We start from the raw sequence: 22212 nt of genomic DNA on the forward strand, positions 1-22212 counted from the left end.
GCAGAGTTTAGGTCCCAACTCCTACTGGCCTGTTACTGTAATTTGCCAGACCCACAATTTGTTTCCAAACCTCAAGTGAGAAAAGATTCCCCAGGTAGTTTCAAGATACAGAGTAACTCAAGGAAAAATATGTCACTGGCTTACAATCTATCAATACACAACCAATCAGTCTTCTAAATCTGTACTGGTCAGGATCCACGTGGCTGCAGCATGGAAGCATAAAGCAGAGGATAATGTAACAAAGCCACTTGTCTTTTCACTGCTCATGCCCCTGATTTGTACTCTTGAGCAAAGCCCTGGTTCCTGCTACCACCCAAAAGCTGCAAGCCAGAGAAAAAAAGGCTGCTTTGCATGAATACTTAACACAGAGGAAAGTAAAGACAGTAGTTACTATGCACCAGCTCCAACAGAGAGGGAGCTGCATTGTAACATTCAACAGGGAACATCACATACAGCATTGCTAGCTCTAAGGAAGGTAGCACAGAGTTTACTGCTCTAAAAGTAGGAACTTATCTGATATAGCAACAGAATTTTTTTATATCTCATCTTCTCCAGGCAGGCATCTCACCAGGCCTATAGCTCTTACCGAGTGGAAGTACCAGGCAGGGGCCGTCCCGTGTCCACCAGGACACACCAGCAGTACCCAGTTGACTGGTGGCATTGCACTGGTTTGTAGAGCCCTCCAGGAGCACACTCAGGGATGACGATACCCTCGCGGGGGTTCTGCCTGGCCTCCTCCAGGGCACTCTGCCTTTCCTGGTCGCAGGAGTGAACTTTCTCTGGAAGACGGGAGAGAGGTTGGAGGGGATGGAGGAAAAAAGTCAAATCAAGATCACCTTCCTCAGCTCAGCAGGATATCGGTATCCTTCACATCAGTAGACCTTTGTGCCTGTTTCCTTCTCAGCAAACACCAGTATTTCTACATCCCGAGGGACTCAGGGACTTCTGGGTCTAGAGCTTCCTGCTACATTTAGCTGTGACACAAGATTATGGATTATAGATAATGACTGCCAAGTGCCCAGCAAGCCATGAACAGCAGGAAAAACTGTTCCCATTCACGTGTGTTTTGGAACAGAGCTATCAGATAACAATAAGTCACTATTACTTCAGCCACAGGGTAAGCCTTTCCCAGATGATGTTTTTGCATACTGAGAGATCCTCAATTGTGACTGGTATTTTCCAACTAAACAAAGGAGGCAAACACCCTGCCCTGCCCCATTGTCTCTTTCTCCAGACTGCAAAACATCTTCCCTCTCAATAGCATCTCTCCAACATGATCCCAAGAGGAGCAGAAGGTTATGTTTTAACACTGCCTTATCCAGTACAGAAAGCACCTGCACACACCTTGGCAGGGAACAGAATGGGATATCCCATTCTACCCACACTGCCTTCACCTCTCTAGCACACTCCACCATTGTCCTCACCTGGAAAACAGAGGGCACGCAACATTGCTTCCTACCAAGGGGTAGGTAGGACCCTGTCCCTTAATAGCTTATATTACACAGAAGAGGTTACTTCCAAAGACATCATCAACCAGAGAACAGAGTACACAGATGGCACACACCAAAGAAGAGAAAGAAGCCCAGAAGTGGCTTCTGCAGCCAACCTGGCACCTTTGGCCCTAATGCTGCCTCTTTGACCACCACCTGCAGAGGAGTGACAGATGCATGGAGAGGTGCCAGGCTGCTGCTTCTTATATGGACCAGCCATTAAAGGGGGAAGAGCTGCACAGAGTACCCATGGGACATTAAGACCTATTTGGCTCAACAGCCAATAGTTCTCAATTACAGGTCTTCAAACATTCAGGCCCTTTGAGGAGTAGGAAAATTATTTCAACTTTGGAAACCACTGAAGGTACCACAGAGAGAAAAAAAGCGTGCACGTAGGACAGAAAGCAGTCAAGGCAGCTGATCACAGGATTTAAAACATATCTAAGTCTAGGGTAAAAAAAGACAACAATATAACTCTTAACTTTTATCTTTAGGAGAGTGACAAAAACCAGAAGCAGGAATAGTTGTTCTCTCCTTCCCTAGCTTTCCTCTCCCTTGCAGTTTACTGTGTTTTTTCTTTTCTTTTTATAGATGAGCCACAACTTCTAAAACTCCTCGCCACAACCAAGAATCCCCTCAAGCTTTCAATATATAAAGTGCTTCAACACTGACAGGCAATGACACCGCAGATTCATCCCAAACCTGCAGATGTTTGCACGGCCAGCCAGCAGACATGGCATGACCTCAGCATCCTGCCCCCCAGACAGGCTTAGCACACAACTAACACATGCTCACTGTTCCGTGTATTTTGCCTGCCTGTCTGTACCCCATCAGTTACATTTTATATTTTCGTGATAAATTCTGGTGCAGAGAGTGATTTTTGTTCTGTATTTGGGGAACAGATGGGGTGCTGATTCACAACTGGAATTCCTCAGCTTAGTAGCAGCAGGTACAACACAAACACTCCAGCAGGTCTGCACAGCATCACTTGAGTACAGCACACTTTGGGTACCAGAAGCACTTTTACTAAAGTTTCTAATTGAACTGTAGCAGCTAAACAGTTTCAGAGATTCAGAATGGTCTCCCTCTCCTCAGCATTTCAGATCACTGTCAAGGCTGAGAATGTGAAGGGCACCTGAACTTTGCCACACACAAATTCACACAAGCGAAACACAGAATAAAAACTTTAAAGTGTCGGCAAGTCTGGCTCAAGTAGAGAGAAACTTGATCGGGAAGGAGCAGGAGGGGATAAAGTCAACAAAAACTGAAAGGGAGCTCAAGCCTCAGCTGATATTTAAGCTGACTTAACTTTGCTGACAGATTTCTCATCTGAAAAAAAGGCCCCATGACTGTTCCCAAGCTGCACGTGGACAGAGAAGTCATTGAGCGAGAAGCCTGCAGGCTCCTTAACAAACCACTTACATCAGGAGGGGCCCCCCACTTACCCGCGGTCTGCTGACAGCAATTCACACCTTGGCCCTCAGGTGAGGAGCATCATTCATGCAGCTTGGGGAAGCAAAAACAGGGGCAGAATTCCCTACCATCATTTTATATAACAAGCAAAAGAACAAAAACTTCTGATGAAGAGAACTATATTCCAGGAATTTTTCTATCTAAATCCTCAAAGCTTCCTGAGTGCACAAAGTCAAACCAAGATTTCCCAAGTCCTTTGAATCTTGCAAAATTAGCACTAAAAATTACTCTGAAAAAAATAAAGTGTTTTTTTTTTGCATGTCAGAACAAAAAAATATGCCACTTATTGAAACCAAGAAAAAAGAAGAAAGAATAAATGCGTTTAATGAGTTAGTATCTTATTTTACATATGTTTGCAGTTAGGTATGCAAATTACACAGAATAAATGCATATACTTGCACATATGTTTATGCTATGCCATAAAAAAATGGCAAAAAATTCCTTGCACATATTAACAGAAATTTGTGGGAATTAAATATTCACAGCATTTACTACTAGAATAGAGAACTAATTGGTAGTCACTCCTGTTTCCAGGGTGTTTAAAGGCTGAGTGAAACAAATCTTAGAGGTTTTGTTCAGTTGACATCAAATAGATGTAATGATGCAAAATCCACCGTCGTCATACCAGTATTCATTGGCCTGTCATTAGCAATGATAGCAGTACAACTGAAATAGCATGGAGATCAGATTTTTCTCATTTGTAGCACACATCTAGACGTAACCACTATGAAAGTCTCATCTATTCCATTACATCCTGAAGCACATAAAACAGATGTACTGGGGCAAACCAAAGGCCCAACTTGTCTGTTTCACCTCCAGCCATGGCCAAAAGCAGAAGCTTAGAGGAAAACAGAGGAACAGGACAATCATATACCTCTTTCCCCCATGTATTTCATGTCTCAATCAGTTGTGGATCAGAAACTTGCAGAGACAGACACGGAGTTTGTATTTAGTGAGTAGCAATAGGTTTTTTTCCTTTCCACCAGTTTGCCATGTCTCCTCTCATAAACTTTCATTGACTATGACATCCTGCAGCTAGTTCTGTGGTTTGACTACATGTTGCATGCGGAACACAGTACGTCCTTTGGTTTGATCTAAACCTGGCTCCAACTAGTTTTGTTTGCTGACCCTAGCTCTTCTGGAGGATGAAACAGTGAACAGTTTCCGGTCTCCCTCTCACTGCTTTACAGATTTCTGCTTCATCTCCTTTACATGCCGAAGAATCCCAGCTGACCCAGTTCTTTCTCTGAACACTTTCTGGATACACCATACTTTCCCTGAGCTAGAGGGGGTCAGAAGAGCAAACACATTGACACTAAACAGAGGCTCTGACAATAGCCTTGTGGAAAGTTCCTTCAGTGACATCTGTCTACTAAGCAGAAGAAAGTATTAACTAGCACTAGCCCCTGGAGAGGCTCTTTTTTCCAGGCTACCACTCTAAAAGCACTTAATTCCCTTAAAAAATAAACATGAATATTAACAGTTGGGGTGTATTTCAACAGCCAGCAAAATCAGCTGGGAAATCCATACCATCAGCTTCCCTGGTATGGGACTTGGCATGAACTGCATACACTGTCACCCTGAAAGACGGTCTCGCGGGTAATGAAGGGACCATCAAATGCTATCCCAGCTCCAGGACACTGAAGTCAGCCTGTTCCACTCAGACTGCTTACTGGAAACTTTGCTGTTGTTGCCAAGGCCAGGTTTATGGAGGACAGTGAAAGCCTATGGCCAAGCTAGAAGGTTTAAAGCCAGCTATGAAATTAAGCTGTCATCTTAGAAAGAAGCATATATTTACTATACATGCAGGGTACTTAAAAGCCTATTCCCCGTTTAAGTTAATGGGGGTTGCAGGCACAGAAAGATAAAGAAAAAAGGTTTTCCTTCTTTCCCTATATTAAACACTTCGAGAGAGAAGAACATTTAAGACAGCAAGTCAGTGGGACACAAACAGCCTTCCCAGGACCAACAACAATATTACATCCTCTTTTTTTTTTTAAAAAGGCACTGTCACATTCCCATTTTCTGCCATCTCTGCTTTGACTTAAGACAAGCATCAGCAAAGAAGCTGAGTAACACTTGCCAACTTGCTGTTGCTGGGGAGCGAAACCTTCGGAAGACAGCAAATATAGATTACAACAAATTCAATGACAGCAAAAAAAAAAAAAAAAAGACGGGGAATGCATGCACACACAAAGGAGAGAATCACTGGCAGAAATATCCACTTTACCTTAACTGCCCAGCTCTAAAATGCTGTTTGTTCCTTCTTACTCTTGACTGCTTCTAACACTCCTTAAAACATTTTTAAAATTGGTGTCTCTGAAGCCATGAGCTATTGCAGGAAAACAGGGCTTGGACATCTGCAGTTGTACATTATTTATGCAACAATTTTCCCCTAGTAATGGCCTTCTGAGAAATACATGGTCAGATGCATAAAAAGGTCTCTCATTCCTGGTCCCTTAAGCACACACATTCAAACATACATCTAGTGCCTGCACAATAAAAATAAAAATGATGGATGAGGTAAGGGACTCATCTGACTGTCTAATGAACTAGAGGGTTATTAAAGAAATGGGGTGTTTGTTTACCTTACAAAGCTGAGAAAAGAGGGTGTCTAGCAGCATCTAACCAAAGGCTTGTGCTTAACAGTTCTCATGCTCAGCTTGCAGGGCTAGATGCAGCCAGCGTGCTGTTCTGGAGACAAGGCAGCCTCCCCCAGCTGCTCTCTGGACACAGAACAATTCTTCTTGCTATCAGAGCCAAAGGACTAAGCATCAGTCACCATGGCTGCGAGGATGCTGTGGATGATCAGGGTGGGACACAAGGAAGATCTGCCATCCAGCCACAGCGGATTATTTTTTGAATATTGCTCTTCTGCACCCAAATTTTTTTCTTATTAAAAGAAGATACAGACTGTGACACCAAAACCAACCACTTTGGAGAGATCCCTACACTCCTGAGAGACAGGAGTCCTTCTTCCAAACCAGGCAAAAGAGAGACCTCCCTCTGTGCTTCTGCCCAGCCCCAATGAACCTATATAAATAGCTTAACCCCAGAGCTACAGGCTATGCCAGGCAGGGCATATTTCCTTCTCTTTCCCTCTCTCATTTCTTTTGACTAGAAATTCTGTCTGGACTAGGGAAACTTTTCCCATGGAGTTCCCACAAAAAAGCTTCCGTTTTAATGAACAAGCATTCATCAGAAGGGGAGGAAAAGGTCTTCTACTGAAGGATTTTTGACCAATCCCCATTGTTAGTGCTGCAACAGGGACCTGACTTCAAAATACCATTTCAAAAAAATCAAACACATGCCTGTCCCAATTTTTTTTTGTTCAACTCCCAGCTTTCCCCTCTGTGAGGAACTAGTGCAGCACAGAACGAAAGGCAGCAGTATGGGTACCTAGTGCCAAGTTCCTATTGACATCCTGTGCCAACCCAAAATTGAGGACTAAGTGTCTTTGTGCCTCAGTTTTCCTCTCAGTGAGAGAAAGTGTTTGCCTGTCTCCCAGGGGAGCTTAATTCAAACAGGGTTGACTTCTCATTTTTATTTAGCCTCTCTTTACACTGCTCTAGCAGAGGAGTCTTGAACTGGTTATTTTATCACAGCATGTACACCAGCTTAAAGGTGCTTTTACGTTGCATAAGGGAGCTCTAATGCGAACAGGACCCAGGCCTGCTCCAGGGGAACAGGTGCCCCATCCCAGTATGGAGCTCACCAAAGCTGTGGGCAGAAAGTGCAGCCCCCAAAGTTCGGCACAGGTTATATCAGCAGCCCAAATCTGCATCCCTTCCACCTTGCAGGGCAAAGAGAATTTGAAAAGCCTTGGGTATGCACATGCACAAGGGCTGGCAGGAGTAGAAAAGCAAAGCGATGAATAGGCACTAGCTGCCTGTCCCCGGAGCAGGGCTGTGGGTGGAGGGAGAGAAACAACCCCTTCTGTGTTTACTAGGAACACAATAACAGCTGAACAAATGGCTCATGGGGATAGCATAAATCTCTCTGCACCTCTGTTAGTCATCACACTGCTACCGGCTCCACCCTGTTCTGTCTGGGACTGTGGCCCTTCCAGGGTATTCTGGCTAATGTAAAGGTAAAGAGAAAAACAAACCTTGCAAGTGCTCCCACACTGTACCAGTTGAGCAGTCCTTGCTTTACCTTGGTACTCAATTTCATTTCTCAAGGCATAGGCTACAGAGGAAGCAGAGGTTACTACATGTTCCAGTGCTGAACAAGTACAATGCAAAGGTTTAACAGGTGGCTTATAATTTTAAAAAAATGCATTGTTCCAAGTGGCTCCTTAAATTTCAGCTATCAAGGAACACATCCTTCCCCTGTCATTTTCCTTCTGCTTAAAGCAATAAAGCTGCACTGCACTCTGGACAGTGTTACGTGATGAGAGGCCTATTCAATATCTATCCTCTAGCTTGAAATAAGGAGGAAGAGCTGAAGGCAGCACTGTCCCAGGGATTACAGTGAATTTGCTGAGGGACTTTTTGATACACAGCTTGCGCTCACTTTGCAGAACCTGTGGGCATTGGGTGCTGCCCAGCTAGGGAAGGAGTCTGCTTCACAGGGTTTCCAAACCACACAGGAATAAAGCTCCATGTGTGTGCATCTTGAAACCTGCCAGTTGAAAGCTACCCGTCCCTGCAATTCTAACTCAACTGTCTTTCAGGCAGGGCTTGGCCTCTTTCTACCACCCCATCTGTCAAGCAATCACTCACACAGTCCTAGCGCTCCTAGAGCTGTAGCCAGACTAGCTGAAGGATGGCAGAAAGAGGACAATGGGGTTTTTTTATGACTACAGTACATCATCCTGGCAAAAAAATTGCACATATTTGCATGTTCATACACATTGCATTAGACAGAGCTCTGATTAAATTCTGATTCATTAGAGTATATTATAAATTGTGTCACTCATAAGCAAACGAGGAAAACGTAGACTACATACAATTACTATGAGATAGTTGCCCAACACCGTAGGATAAGAAAAACAGGCTCCAAGAGAAGAGGTCTCAAAAGTTCTCTGTGAAACAGTCTTCAGTATTGAAAGTGACCATGCGACTTGTATCAAATTAAATGACCAATTTGGCTAGTGGAACATAGCATCCAATTTACAGACTGAAATTCAGGGAAGAATTCAAAGTCATCTTGATAAATGGTTTTAAATCAGTGTGATCACAACTTACAAGTACAAACCGTAACAACCACGAAGGAGAAATCCAGTGCATGGAGAAGAAATTACTGGCGAGACAGCAAGACTTGGAAAAAAATAGTCAGGAGCTTAGGTAGACCACAAAAAAGTCTGCAACTTCATGACGTTGCAAACAACAACAACAAATCAAAACAGGTAAATCTTGCTGTGGGATGTAGTGACAGGGGCCTCACATAAGAAACAGGCACTAAGGACTGGTGAGCCTTTAAATCAGCCCTGTGTTGATCTCTGGGCACTGCACTTTGAGGAATAGGTGGACCATTTGGCAAGAGTGCAGGAGAGAGCAAAGGGAACAGGCAGAGGCCTAGGAAACTTGATTTATGGGAAAAGGCTGAAAGAATTCCATTTGTTTAGTCTAGGGATGACATTCAGTCTTCCGAGACATAAAAGCTGTTATATGAAAAAAGATGGTCATAGATCATTTTTTTTCTTCCCCATAGGTAGTTCAAGTAGCAGTCAGCTTCCTTGGAGAAAGGAGATTTAAGTTTGATATAAAAAAGCCCTGGTGATTAACTGTTCACTCATTAGAACAGGCGGTGGGATCCCTGTCGCTGCATTAGGAACAGGTTACACACGTCAAAGCTGCTGTTAACTGGATATGACCCTCAGTTAAAATTGGGAGGAAAAAAAACTCTGTGACCTCTTCAGGTCTTTTCCACTCTCCTCACACAGAATGAGAAGCTTCAGCAGATCCTAGATCCTGAGGCAACCTCTTTGCAAACACAGCCTAAAATCTTGAAGATATTTGATCTGGTTTAAGTTTCCAGATTTTGAGGTCTGATCTTCCTAACGCACCTGGCTTCCACATTCTGTACGACAGCTGTAGCTGTGCAGTACCTTCACAACAACAACAATTTCCACAGTCTGAACAGAGAAAATTTAGCACCAGGCAGCCCTCTTTGGTTTTTTACATCAGGACAGTTCCTTAGCAGTAGAAAAGCTTTCCACCTTAGACACCACCCTTACGATTTTGAGAGGAAGATATCCAGAGTCTGTGTTTTTTCTTCCCTAACTCCTTTTCCATTTCACATAGTTTCTAAGCACTGTTAGCTTGTGGCATACCTAGCTTTGAGAGAAGCCACCTGTCTTTGAACACATTCATTCATTTTCCCTATAATCCTTTCTCACTGCACTGTTTCTACACTGAGGAATGCTTTTCAATAAAATGAGAAGCCATAGGTGTTTCCAGTGGAGCCTTAACATTATTGGGAAACTATTTTCACTTCCACACTCCACTAGTACTTGGAACAACTAGCACAGCAATTGTTGGAGAACTTGCCTACCTCTGCTGGCTGGAGTATACAAGCACACTATTTTTACAGTATTGTAAGTGCATAATTATAGGACACCAAATATAAAGCTTTTAAAAACTGTCACAGGCAGGTAAAAAGTATTTCAGACTGGTCTTCCTAACTACAGTAATGTTCTTTTGTTATGCTACTGCTGGTGAGTAAAAGGAGGGAAGACAGACAAGTTTAGAGCATGATGAGTCTTTTCATGTAATAACAGATCAGCTTTTTCCTGTAGTATTTAGCACTTTATGAGGAGGCATAGGGAATTGCCTCTGACAGGAGTGCTAGCACTTACTCTTGGACATTTAGCTTGAGCCAGCTGTCTCTTGGAAAATGTTCAGGCTTTGGAAGTTCAACAATGTAACATATGGGATTCAGACATCAGCCACGGTACAGAGAAACTGCTCCCACTTCATCAGCATCATGAGATGGAGGTCCCCCTCTTCCATGCTCTGGGTTGAAAGGCAAGGGAAGGACTAGAGTGATACTACAGCTGAGGTTAGTGTTTTTCCCAGTAGGATTTCTCTGAATTGCAGCCTTACACAAGCAACAGTCCCTCCAGCTGTGGGACCCCATGCATTCTGGGGGTCCCAGCTCCAGAGAGAATCTGCAGCTTTGTGCTATTGGAGCCTGTTCAATGAGCCTAAGATGAGGTGGGAGAGTGATGACACCAGCAGGATCAGAGACTTCCCTGCATTATAACTGATGAAACCATAGAAATGCCATTCCATTCACTCAGAGTGAGGGCAGACAGTTTAACACATCTTCGTCCCTCACGTGTTCTAGGACACTGAATGCTGCCTTGCTTTTTAAACATACTCCCATCTCTTTGCCTGGCTCTGAAGGTGAGTTCTCTGCCCAGTCTTCTTTCTTGACTCTTCAGAGTCAAACCTTGGGACCTTCTACCAACAGGTCTTTCCAGCTACTTACACACCATTTCAACAGCCTGAAAAGCATGCAGCTGAGCCACCCCTGAACTGTACCACAAAACATACTCACTGGTTCCCATTGACCACTTTATTTTAGTGGTCCGGAAAAATGCAAATGAGATAACCATGAAGAGAAAGTGAACACAAGGACAGCAGCTTTTACACATGCCCCCCCCCCACTCTCCCCCCCCCCCCCCCCCCCCCCCCAAAATATACACAGGACTCTTACAGCTCACAGGTCTGTTGACATCAGTTTGAAAGTAAAGAAAATGCAATTGACATACAAAGAGGTTGTAGTGAGGCGCGTGTTGGTCTCTTTTCCCAAGTAACAAGTGATAGGACAAGAGGAAACAGCCTCAAGTTGTGCCAGGGGAGGTTCTATAACATTTTCCTCAAAGGTCCCATGCTGCTGCTCCACAAGCCCTACTGATATTCCTGTAGGTCCTCACAGACTTCCCTTCTTATCATCTACTCACTCCATCTCCAAGACCCACCGAAGTGGAGAACCTCTTCACCCTAAACCTGGCACCACAAGAAGGAAGCGTTCACGGGAGGGGTAGGGTTTACCAGAAGTTCTGGAATGCAGCTCCGCTCCCTTAAAGCCTTATGCTCTACTAGGTGATATCCACAGCCTCCTTGGACAATGCTGGGGGCAGCAGACACTCTTAGGGATACACTGATCTGTGTACCACTGAACCCTTTTTTTCTTCAGTTGTCTCCTTGCAAATTACTTGCAAGCGCCACCAGAGATTTTGGTTTCAGGAGAAGCCTAGGTCTAAACCTTTTCCAGAGGGAATCCAGGAGTGCAGGTCAAGCCGTCACTTTAAAACACCTCCTCCACATTTGGGGCATCTTAGAAATGCTATAATCTTTCTTGTCAAGTTGACAGGAACATTTCAAGAGAGGCAGGAAGGTGAGTCAATAGACGTAGTCTATCTGCAGGCATCAACATGTGTTCAAATGGATGTCTGAAGTGCAGATCCACATACCAGCCTGTGCTGAACATACAGCAAGGAATGCTTTGCTGCTAAGGAATTACTTCAGCAAATCAATGCAACCCCTCCAATATGAACCAGCTTCTGCTAAAAAGCAAAACAGACTCCATAAAGATGACCTCTCCACTCTCTGTTTGTCCCTGTATGTCCAGCTAATGTCTGGTGCTGGACCTTATTTTCTTTCCTTTCTCCTCCAAATCCTCAGTGGTTTTAGATGCAGCATTTGGGTTTTTTCCCTTCTATCCCAGCTTCTTATATCTTTGCCCCTCTCCTACTGCTCCCCGTCCACTCACCTTAACTGGCAGCTGTAGAGTAGCAGTTATGACTCCATGTCTAGAGTAATTTGTTTTCTTTCTTTGGGGGATAGGGAGGGGAGAGTAACTGAATTCTTTGGGAATGATTTATCACACAGCACTCAGGGGGAGCTTCATTTATTTGCCTAGCTGCATATGGTTTAACACCTATGGTTGCAAGCCGATTATTATACAATGTTATTTTTCCCACTTGTATACTTTGCACCTTTTCATAGAGCAGATTAACTGGTCCCCAGTGGCATGTTATTTATGACTTTGTTTGCTGGCTGTCTGGGAAGGGTCCTGGTCCTAGATTCTTCCATTCTCCCTGCTTCTGCTCTCCCCTACATACCTCCTTCTTCACCACACCTGTCACACTGAGACCGTGGGAGAGTCACACTTGGGCATCACATATATCGTACCTTCTCAGAACTTCCAGGACGGAGGAAGAGACAGAGGCCTCCCAAGCAGCAGTCAAGACAGGAAGGGTTGGTTGAACCACAGGTGGAGTCAGAGAGAAAGGAGGGACAGAAAGTAAGGGAGAAACATCACATTTTGGCTTGCAAGGAAGCAGGAACTCAGCAGAGAAGAACATAGAGATTTGCTGTGAAAATGTAATGGAATCAGTAAGTTTTCATATCATACTCAACAGGAGCTTCTCCTGAGATTGCTTCATTTGCTATCAAGCCAGAACCTAAATTAAAATGAATTAAAAACAAACCCTCACAAAACGAAGGGGGTGGGAGGACTAATACAAAGGTCTGAAGATAAATAGTTCTGGCAGGTGGGACACTAAAGTGACAGATTTCAGACCAATAGTTTTGACAAGTCAGAGGAGCACTGTGTTGGGAGGCACTGACTCAAGAATCAGGACAAGAGCCAAGGAGGACACATCAATAGAGGACAGTAGAAAAGGCAAAAGTTTTCCGACTCATTGGTTCCCTCCCATGAACTCTTGTTCTTGACATCATCACTGACACTTCTTTTTTCCTCTTCAGCTATGGGGAAGTTCAAAAGCCACTACTCCCAAGTGTTATGCCCAGAGGAGATGGAAGCACCAAAATGTTCATCAAGGGGGACTGCAGTCAGCATTAGGATGTGATTCCCAGGCACCAATTCCAATGCAACATCTTACTCAGATGTCAGCAAAGCACAATTGTGCCTAGCTACCTCCCTTTCTCAACCTGCTTTCCTGCTAAAGTGAGATCAAATTTTGCTTCCACTCACCTCCTCTACTTGGTGTCCTGACTAACACTAACCAGCCACAGATTTCTCAATATAGGTGGCTTAAAAGCCGACTCCTTGTTAATGTATGGGATCCTAGAAAGACTCCATATGGCTAAGGCAACATACTGTGAGTACATTCCCCCTAAGAGCAATCACTATCCCTGATCCTTAAGAAAGGCATGCAGCAAAATGCTATCACTTCCTAGATGAGTCCTAGAAAGAGGGAGCTATTTTGGGGTACCAGGTGGGTTCTTGCCTTTTTTTTTCTGCAAGTGGGAAAGAACTTAAGGAAGGAACACAGAAAAAACAGAGAACCCAGGTACTGGTAGTACATTTGATATAATCACATCCCACCTCACTGTGCAGATCTCCGGAGACAAACTGCACTCAAGAGTACACAGACTCCCTTTGGGGTGGATGGCAGCGTGTGCTTCTGCTTCTTGCAAACGTATATACAGACATGCAGCTTTCAAGCTGTTTCTCCCTTTGAGAAGCCCTAAAGTTTGGGCTCCAAGTGAATTCAATTAACAAAAGGAAATGTAAATACCACCATTCTTGTTTTCAAAGCTCATTTACAGTTATGCTCTGTCCACTAAGAGCTCCTGACAGCAGAGAGCTCTATCACTGGAAAGCTCTCACATGAGATGCCTGAATGTTGCTTGGGTGCCAGAGCTGAACAGAATAGGCCACATGGAGTTGGCCCCCATTCAACAAGCAAGACTTTGAAATAAACAGCTATGGGTTTTTTCTTTCCTTTTTTTTTTTTTAACTAGGCACACACAAACCTGTCTTCAGCTGCTAACATTAATATATTACTCATTCTTCCTTTCAAATAACGTCATGTTCAAAACCCCAGTGATTGCAGAATATTTACTTGAGGCTGCTACTGCTGGTTTCTCTAGAGCTGTTTATTTTTCCATGCATGAGCTCATTACATCACTCTGTGGTTTTCTTAAAGGTTGTCAGGGTAAGCTGGATACAGGCTGGAATCTCTTGCTAACTAAAACCAAATCACTAAGTAGCACAAACAGATTTGGAGATAACCCAGATCTGGAAATGAAGAACAACCATGGATTCCTCAGTGGAGCTGGGGTGCTCCCAAACAGACAGCCACTAGATTTATTTTCTTGGAAGCATGATACAAAACCAAGTGTCTCCCTAGATTAAGAACTGTAAAAGAATAATCGTTTGGGCTGTTGCAGGCTGGAATACGTTGAGGGGAAGAGATAGGAAAGTAGGAGGCTGAAACAGTAAAAGTAGAATGAAAAGAGAGTTCTCACCCATGCTGATTACAGAATGGACATTGCAAAGGTCCCACCTCTATCTCCTCCTGCTCTGACAGTGTTAAAAATAAGTGACAAATCACAGAGGGCAATGCTACATAATAGGCTTAGTTTGGGGTATCCATGTGTGTGCACACGCAGTTGTGCATGTTTGGGGAATATGAAAATCAATTCAAAACAAACAGCAAAAAATGTTTTTGTCATCTTGCCACAGGAAAAAAAAAAAAAAAAAAAAAATTGTGTTGATCTAGACCTTTCAGTTGCCCCAAAAAGAAAAACTGACTTTTGGGCTTTCAGGATTCATAAAGGCAGGAGACTTAATTTGTAAGTGTAGAAAAACAATAACTTTTCTGCTACTCAACAGTCCAGATGTTAGAGCACATTCATATTTTGGTTCCTGTCTCTGGCCAAGAAGATTTGAACCTGTATCACACCCTACTGAGAAAGAGATCTAGCTGTCATTTCATTCTTTAAGGCAGGCTGGGGTAACAGCACTAGCAATCCCTCTTAGCAATGCTGTTTCACTTAGCATAGAAAAAATCACTGGCAAAATGCCTGGAGACATATAGATTCTCAGTCAAGTGCTCTAATCACCAGGCTAGAATCATTCTGCTTTTCCTTATCCCTAGCTTAATTAGTATTTACACATGCCAAGCAAAACGTAAATGCTCCCAAAGAGAGGACTGTTTCAGGAGAACCTCTTCTGTTTGTCCACACTGAATGGATGGTGGAACACTCAGATTTCTAATGCAGCTCTTATGAGATACAGGCTGCGTATGCAACACAGGGTGTCACCAGCTCTGCAATGCTCAGCTACCTGGTGGTTGGTTCACCCTGCAGCCTAACGCTGACCAGAGAGAATGACAGCAAATTACAGAGCCTATCTGTCTTCACATAGCAATTCTTAAATTCTCCTCATGGTTGATACAGTGATGGCGTTAGCTTTCCAATATGTCCAATGTCAGTGCTGATCAGACCACGGCACAGGTCCTCTGACAGTAGTATCTACTGGACTTCTCTTCACTGCAAAGGACAGGGCTGTATAACCACCACAGGGAGAAGAGAGATCAGGGTTAAGTGTTTCAGTACACAAACTCCAAGGAATAGGGCAGGCTTTCAAGAACTCAAGACTAATGAAAAAACAGAAATAAAAGCAGCATTAAGCTGGACATTACAAAAAGAAAAATCCTGAGACTGAGTTCAGACAGCAGAGCAGCTTCCTGTGGGAAGAAGTGAAATCTTTATGGCCTAAGGCATTTATGCTACACTAGAAAATGCTACTCTTCATACAGTACAAGCATTCCTAGCCCTAAGGCAGCAGATTAGATGTCCTAGTAGGTCTTTTCTCACTTCTAACTTCAGTGATGCTATTAAATTGCTGCAAGAGGATACCAGGCTGTATCTGCTTCAAGATAGTAAGTGCCAGCTCAGAGATATAATATAGCTGAGTGAATACCAAAACCAAAAATCAAATCTTGCACTAGTAAAACTCACCTTAACTCTTTAAAAACAAATGAAAAATCAGAAATGTGCTGGGCATTAATATTTCAAGCTGACAATGGCCAAAAGCAATTAAAAACATCCCCTAATTTTGCATGCCCATCTCATGACAGCTGTTTCATCATCCTCAGCGAAGACAGACTTGAAGACATTTGAAGAACCTGATTCTAAATGATAATTATCCTCCCCAGCTCTTTGTTGTTCTATCCCACCTACCCTACATTGCCTTTTAACATGTAAGACAAGGGATGAAAGGAACAAAAGGTACCAAGAGGACTAGGCTTCACTCGTTGAAAGAAACACACTAAAGTAGCCCACACCTAATAGCAGCTAAACCATAGCCCTATTTTGATGAGGCAGCATTTCTTGATATCAGTAATTCAGTGTAAGAAACGGAGATGGCTGTGTATTTGTATGGCCTGATGTGGAAATTTGGGGCTAAAAATTGACAACCTAGGCTCCTAACGAGATCCTACAGCAAATGAGTGTCTGTTAGGGCAATCAGTAAGGCTGAGTCAGATGAACCACACATCCCCTTTTAGCTTGTTGTAGAAACCACCTCTTATGGAACTCTTGAGTTTTCCAGAAGATCATTTATTTTCAATTTGTAGCATGCACCCACAATAATCTTGTTTGAATAACAGAAATTACATCAGAACCAATTGAAAAAAAAGCAGACAAAAGTAAACTCACAAAAGGAACACTTCCATGAACATAACTCCGGTTTACATCAGGCAGCTTCCTGAGGAAACACTTGAACAAACCGATTGCCTTTATGGTGTGAAATCCAGCCTACTTTGGCTCTGTCGGGCCAAGAAAGGGTGGGAGACAGGCTCCCAAGTACAAGACCCTCCTGCTTCCAAGTCCCTTTGCAGCATCCTAGAACCCAGATCTAGGAACTCTTATTTCCACTGCAGCTACCAGGTTTGCTGCATTAGAAGAAGAGTTGGTCTCCAAGACAGGTAGGACCCATTACATAGGATTTTAATATTAAATGTCACCTTCAATTGCACTGTGAGCTGCTGGTTGTCCCAGCAGCTCACAAAACACAAGCTGCATTTGCTCTCCCATCAAAGACATCCTTAAAGAAGAATGTTGATACTCCTACATCATCTGAAGCTTCTGGATGATTCCCACCAGCAGTTCCTACACAGACCACCCTGCTACAAAAACAGTCAGGAGGTAAGGCACAGCAGACTGTTGCTAAAACTGGGGTCTGAGCAATGATGGATGTGCTCCTGCTAAGAGTTCTCCTCTGCTCTGCAGCAATAGAATTTCACCTAACCTAGCACTGATTTCACCCTGCAGTTCGGAAGTGGCACAGAAAAGTTAAGGGAACTGCTGAGTGCCCTGAATGCTCTCTGGCTAATCCAGAAATAACAGGTGATAAGGTACTTCACACTATCACCATTTATCTGTTCTGGGGACTGGAGTTATTCCCAACAGCTGTTCTAGGCACATATTGTTTCATAAATATATGCAATAGTAGCAGCTTCTATTTAAACCTTAAAGTAAACCCATAGCTTCTTAAGGCAATTTTCTTTTGATATTCCCTTTACCTTCTTCCTTTCTCACATTTCAGTTAAAATATATCAGATAGAAACCATTCTTACTGAGAATCCCTAACTTTCCTCTTCAGATTCTTCAATTTTCTTGTGATTTCAGTGTCTCCACACAGTTTCACCCTCATCTCCAATCTCAAGTTTTACCTCATAACTTCACATCTTCCTGCCACCCCTTTTCCTACTCATGTTCGTAGTCTTTTCTTTGCTATTTTTTATGCTTGGTCTTCCCTCATCCACTCTATTACCCACAAAAATAATACCAACATTTCTTAGGACCAGACATAAGTAACCTACTTTCAGTTGTGAAATAATCCAATCATTTCTCTATCAAAAAATATCCCCTGCAGAGAAGAATCTTGAATTTGCTAGAAAATAAGCCCCTCTGTATTTTCTCAACTGCTTAGACCAAAACCACAGCCCAGATCTCAGAGCCAAATGCATCAGTTTGTACATCCATGAGAGACTGCTGAACAGCAAACAGAACAAAGATGACAGCTGGCTGGGATGAATTAACAGATTAATTAATTAGAGGTTCCCCAGTTATGGTTTGGGGAAACAGAAACATCCCTCATCACACACTGACTGTGGCCTTCTGGACACAAAAAAAGGATGCTATCTGAAATTATTTTATAGTCTGCACTTCAAGTCCTGCAACACTGAAAAGCAGCAGGATAGTACAACAAAGAACGAAAGAAACAAGAACAGATGGTGAGGCACTGCAGCCTAGTTAAAAAAAATAACACTTTTTTTTTTTGGATGGAACATTACCTGAATTCCTTATACTGGAGCTGTTCAGTTTGGAATCTTTGATGACCAAGTGCTTAATCCAAAGGGTGGGTGCTGTGATTTCTGAAAGAGAAAAAAATAAATGCCTTAAAGAAACTACAGCAACTAGTGAATACACATGGTTGTTACTCATAAGGACAAGATATTTGCTACAATCATGCCTTAACTGATCCATCACCTTTGTAGAGATCGGCTCATCCCCTGGTGAGGTCTTCCACCTCGTATGAATGAGTAATTGTAAATCTTCCACAAGGTTATCTTATTATCTTCCCATTCCAGAGAACAGCTCTCTGCTGGCAAAACATTTTTTCCCTCCCACTACTCCCCACTTCCTAAATTCTCAAGTCTAAAGCCTTTCTCCTCAAGACTTAAGAGATCTCAAAGGTTATGTTGTGTGCTATAGTATATATTGGTTTCCACTAAAGTATGCATGAAATCCAGACTAAAAAAAGTCAATGCAGACTTTAATATTGCTTTAACAGCCCAAGAAGAGCTGACCACAGTCAGTTCTCTAAAGCAAGCAACAACAAAATCTGAAATAAGTAGGCAGCAAAATGAAGATATTTCTGGAAAGACTTGAAAGGAAGTCAGTTAAAGAAACAAGTTCTGGTTAGAAAAGCGTGTCTGATGCACTACAACCAAGACATCCAAACATAAATTTGTGGAAAAAAGTGCTTAGAGTACCTCCTCTGAGGTGTTACAATCAACTTCAAAACACAGCAGAACCTGCCCTAAGCCACAGAAATGACACAACATCAGCATTTGATTAGAACTGAGCAAAGCAGTACTCGATACCATGGGCTAGAGCTCCTAAGTGACATTTTCAGAACTGATATTTTCCAAAAAATTTTCAGTTTCCACAAGAGCATGCCTTAAATACTAGATCCTGGAGTTTATCTTAAGTTCCTCTAAAAAGCTTTTACAAGAGTTTTCCTGGTCCCTTGTTGACATTTACATGGATCTGCTCAGCAAGGGAGAAGCTGGCTGACTACAAGAGCAAATTATTATACACTATAAGAGCACGAAGGAAAAATGAAAGGGGATTTTTCCTTCCTAAATGTTTTCAGCTACATCGATTGTAGGCATTATCGTAATCATGTTCAGAGCATTTTTTCATATGGAAATACATGATGAACACTAATATTCCAGCAGTAATAAAAGCTTGCTTAACAAAGATTGCCTTATCTGCAGGTTTCACTACACTGTTTTATCATCACTCAGTCATGGTATACTCCAATAAATACATATACCTATATACTTTGGGCCTTTTGGGGGGAGAACTACATCAAATTAAACACTGGGTGAGAGGTAGGAAGGGGAGAAGCACAGAAGTAGAAAAAGTCCATAAACCAAAGTGCTAGATCCAAACTCCTAAATCTGGGATGAAATTTAGCTCTGACTCTGCACTGTATGGACTGGATATGTCTCCATCTGAAAAAGGAGGGACAACCAAAGTCAATAGATGCCGAAGAATGGGTCAGGGCCTTTAGAGACACAATGGTGCATATCTTTAAATGAGGTTGAAAGGTGCAGGAAAAGGAATTGTGGGAAAAGAGGAGAAAGGAAAAGAAAAGGAAATTAATCCTTTGGGATCCACCATAAAAATGTATTTTCAATCCAGTTATGCTGGACATTTTTTGGAAATCAAGTAAGCAACATAGACTCCTCTGAACAACAGATCTGTGGAAAGAGCAGTTTTCCACTGAGTTAAGAGGTGAAATTTACCAAAAAGAGATGTTTAAGGAAGTTATTCTTTAGGAAACAAATACAAATTGCACATTGAAACTAAATAGAGGGTGGATGCAAAGAAAACGGAGCCTAGAAGTGCAGGAGGGAATAAAACTTTTTTTAATTTAAAACTATAGCAAGGACCATTAATAAAATACTCTTCTGCAGAGGAGAATCTTGTCCTAAGAGGAGATTCACTATAAACATCGTTGAGATCTGCATTGTAATGAAGTGAAATAATTTTTAAAGAGATGGCTGCTTTATGATTCAAACCTTGGACAGGAGAGTTTAAGTTATCTGATCTACATTATCTCTGGCACTTCTCTGTTATGCCCTCAGGGAGGATGGTAGGGAGTGGGAGGGGAACTTATTATGCCTGAAATGTGAATTTTCATTATCCTCTGATGTAGGTGAAAACCCGAGAAAGGTGAACCTTCATCTTGGAGACTCTGAGGTGCAAGAGATATCACACATTTCAGGGGCAGCTGAGTGTATTTAATGCCCTTTGAAAGAAGTCAGCTCCTTGTGCATTGAAGGTAGGCACCCAAAAACAAAGCATGAAATGAAATTCCACATTTTTATTGCCCATTCATGTTGCTATCAGCTCCACCCTGGTTGCCTGACTTTGAATACACAGGTTTTCAGGAGTTCAGCAGATCTCAAAACCACTGAAATTTAATGTGATTTGGATTTCAACTCGTTTGAACAACTATGAAGAGTCCAGACCTGAGAGGCAAATGGATAACTGTTTTGCCTTTTCTGTCATCTGACATTTGTGTCAGACACCAAGTACAAGACCTACCCAAGACACTGGGAGAGTATTCTAGTGAAGTATCATGACATGTTTGCTCAGTTAGAACCAAGGGATTGCTCAGGATGACATCCTGAGGTGTCTAGTTCACCCTTGTGCTCCAGACAGGGTCAGCTTATAAGAACAGACCAGGTTGCTCACAGCTTTATCCAACTGGCTTGGAAAGGAAGGACAGAATATCACCTCTCTGGGCAATCTGTTCCGCTGTCTCATTGTCCTCATGGTGACTAAGTTTTTCTTTACATCCAGTCCATACATTTTGTTTCAATTTATGACTGTTGCCTCTCATCATGTATCACTGTGAAGAGTCTGGCTCCATCTTGATAAACCTCCCTGTAGGTATTGGAAGGCTGCTATTAGGTCACCTTTAAGTCTTCTCTTCTCCGGGCTAAACGCTTCTTACACTCTTCCTGATGTACCCACTTTAATCCACTGTTGGAGACAGTATGCTCAAAGGTAGTGGATTACACAGACTTTTGGTCAGACCCAGAATGGATTTTCTCGTGTGTATTGCTACAACCACCACTGAAATCTAGTTAGTTCTATTTTACTAACAAAGATAACAAAAATACAGTGACAAACTTAGCAGACGTTATTCATTGATGCACAGCTTGATTAACCTGCCTGTCATATTCTCTTCTCCCAGGTCATAAGGGACACTGCTAATACAACAGGAAGCCATTGCATTAGTCATTCTCTCTAGAAGTCTAGGAGATACGGTCTTGCATAATACATTGCAAGATTTGTGAGAGGCAATCTTTCATCATGCGGTCCAAGTCCATTTATCAGACTTAATTTCACCTACAAATCAACATGAAGGTTTTTGATTGAAAATGTTTTTCATAGAAGATAGGATAAAATTTTTTTCAGACTCTGCCTGTCACCAGAAGGACCAGAAACGGTCTGTTCACTACACCATTTCTCAATAACTTTGCCCAGTTCTATTTGAATGACCAAAATGTTGAGTCTCTCCTAGAAGAAGCTTCTGAACAGGCTGTATCAACCAGATCAGCTCACTCCTGCATTTTACTAGTGCATTCTTTCCTTTGAATATCTATGGGCACTCTCTCATGGGAAAACTTAAAGGCCAGAAGTTTGTGATTACAAACAGCAATTTAATACAACATCAGCTTGCTGCCAGGAGAAACTTTCTTTTGATATAAACAAGAGATAGTCAGCATGGCTTAAGTCTCCTTTGTTTATTTGAGAATGCTTTTTGCTCTGAGGACTTTGCTTTGTTTCTTAAAGCTCACAAGAAGATTCTTAAAACCTACAATCAGTAAGTGGAAGTGACAGGACTACAGCATCTTGCCATCAAATAAGCATATTTTAGCAACAAAAACTCCCCACCCCATCACCTGTTTTTACAAGAAGGCAGGAGGTATCAACAGCACCACCTACTCTTGCTCAGTTGCCTCCATTCCTGCCTTTGATTCAGTTTAAAAAGAAGTGGCAAGTACAGCAGTTCAGTATGAAAACGCACAGGCTTTCCCTCACTGCCTTATGGTTGACAGTTTCAGGTGGGTCACAGAGTGGTTTGGACTTCTGCCCACAGCTTGACTATAATGGTTGTGGGTTTAAATCTGTGGAAAACATGTACTACTTCTAAGCAACATGCAAGATAC

At 42.5% G+C, this 22212-nt stretch overlaps 1 protein-coding gene across 5 annotated transcripts in view; it reads right to left on the minus strand.

Annotated features, from left to right (window-relative positions):
* The window catches only part of SMOC1 (SPARC related modular calcium binding 1), a 144565-nt gene that overhangs the window by 27994 nt on the left and 94359 nt on the right, over positions 1 to 22212 (minus strand). For all 5 annotated transcript variants that reach the window (XM_068399282.1, XM_068399284.1, XM_068399283.1 and 2 more), the window contains exons 7-8: positions 18031 to 18111; positions 587 to 779 (exon numbers count right to left, since the gene is read on the minus strand). In XM_068399282.1, the coding sequence (XP_068255383.1) occupies positions 587 to 779; positions 18031 to 18111 (274 nt within the window). The remainder of the gene's footprint in view (positions 1 to 586; positions 780 to 18030; positions 18112 to 22212) is intronic.

The sequence above is a fragment of the Nyctibius grandis genome, chromosome 4, assembly GCF_013368605.1.
Source record: "Nyctibius grandis isolate bNycGra1 chromosome 4, bNycGra1.pri, whole genome shotgun sequence".
In the NCBI taxonomy this organism is placed as follows: Eukaryota; Metazoa; Chordata; class Aves; order Nyctibiiformes; family Nyctibiidae; genus Nyctibius; species Nyctibius grandis.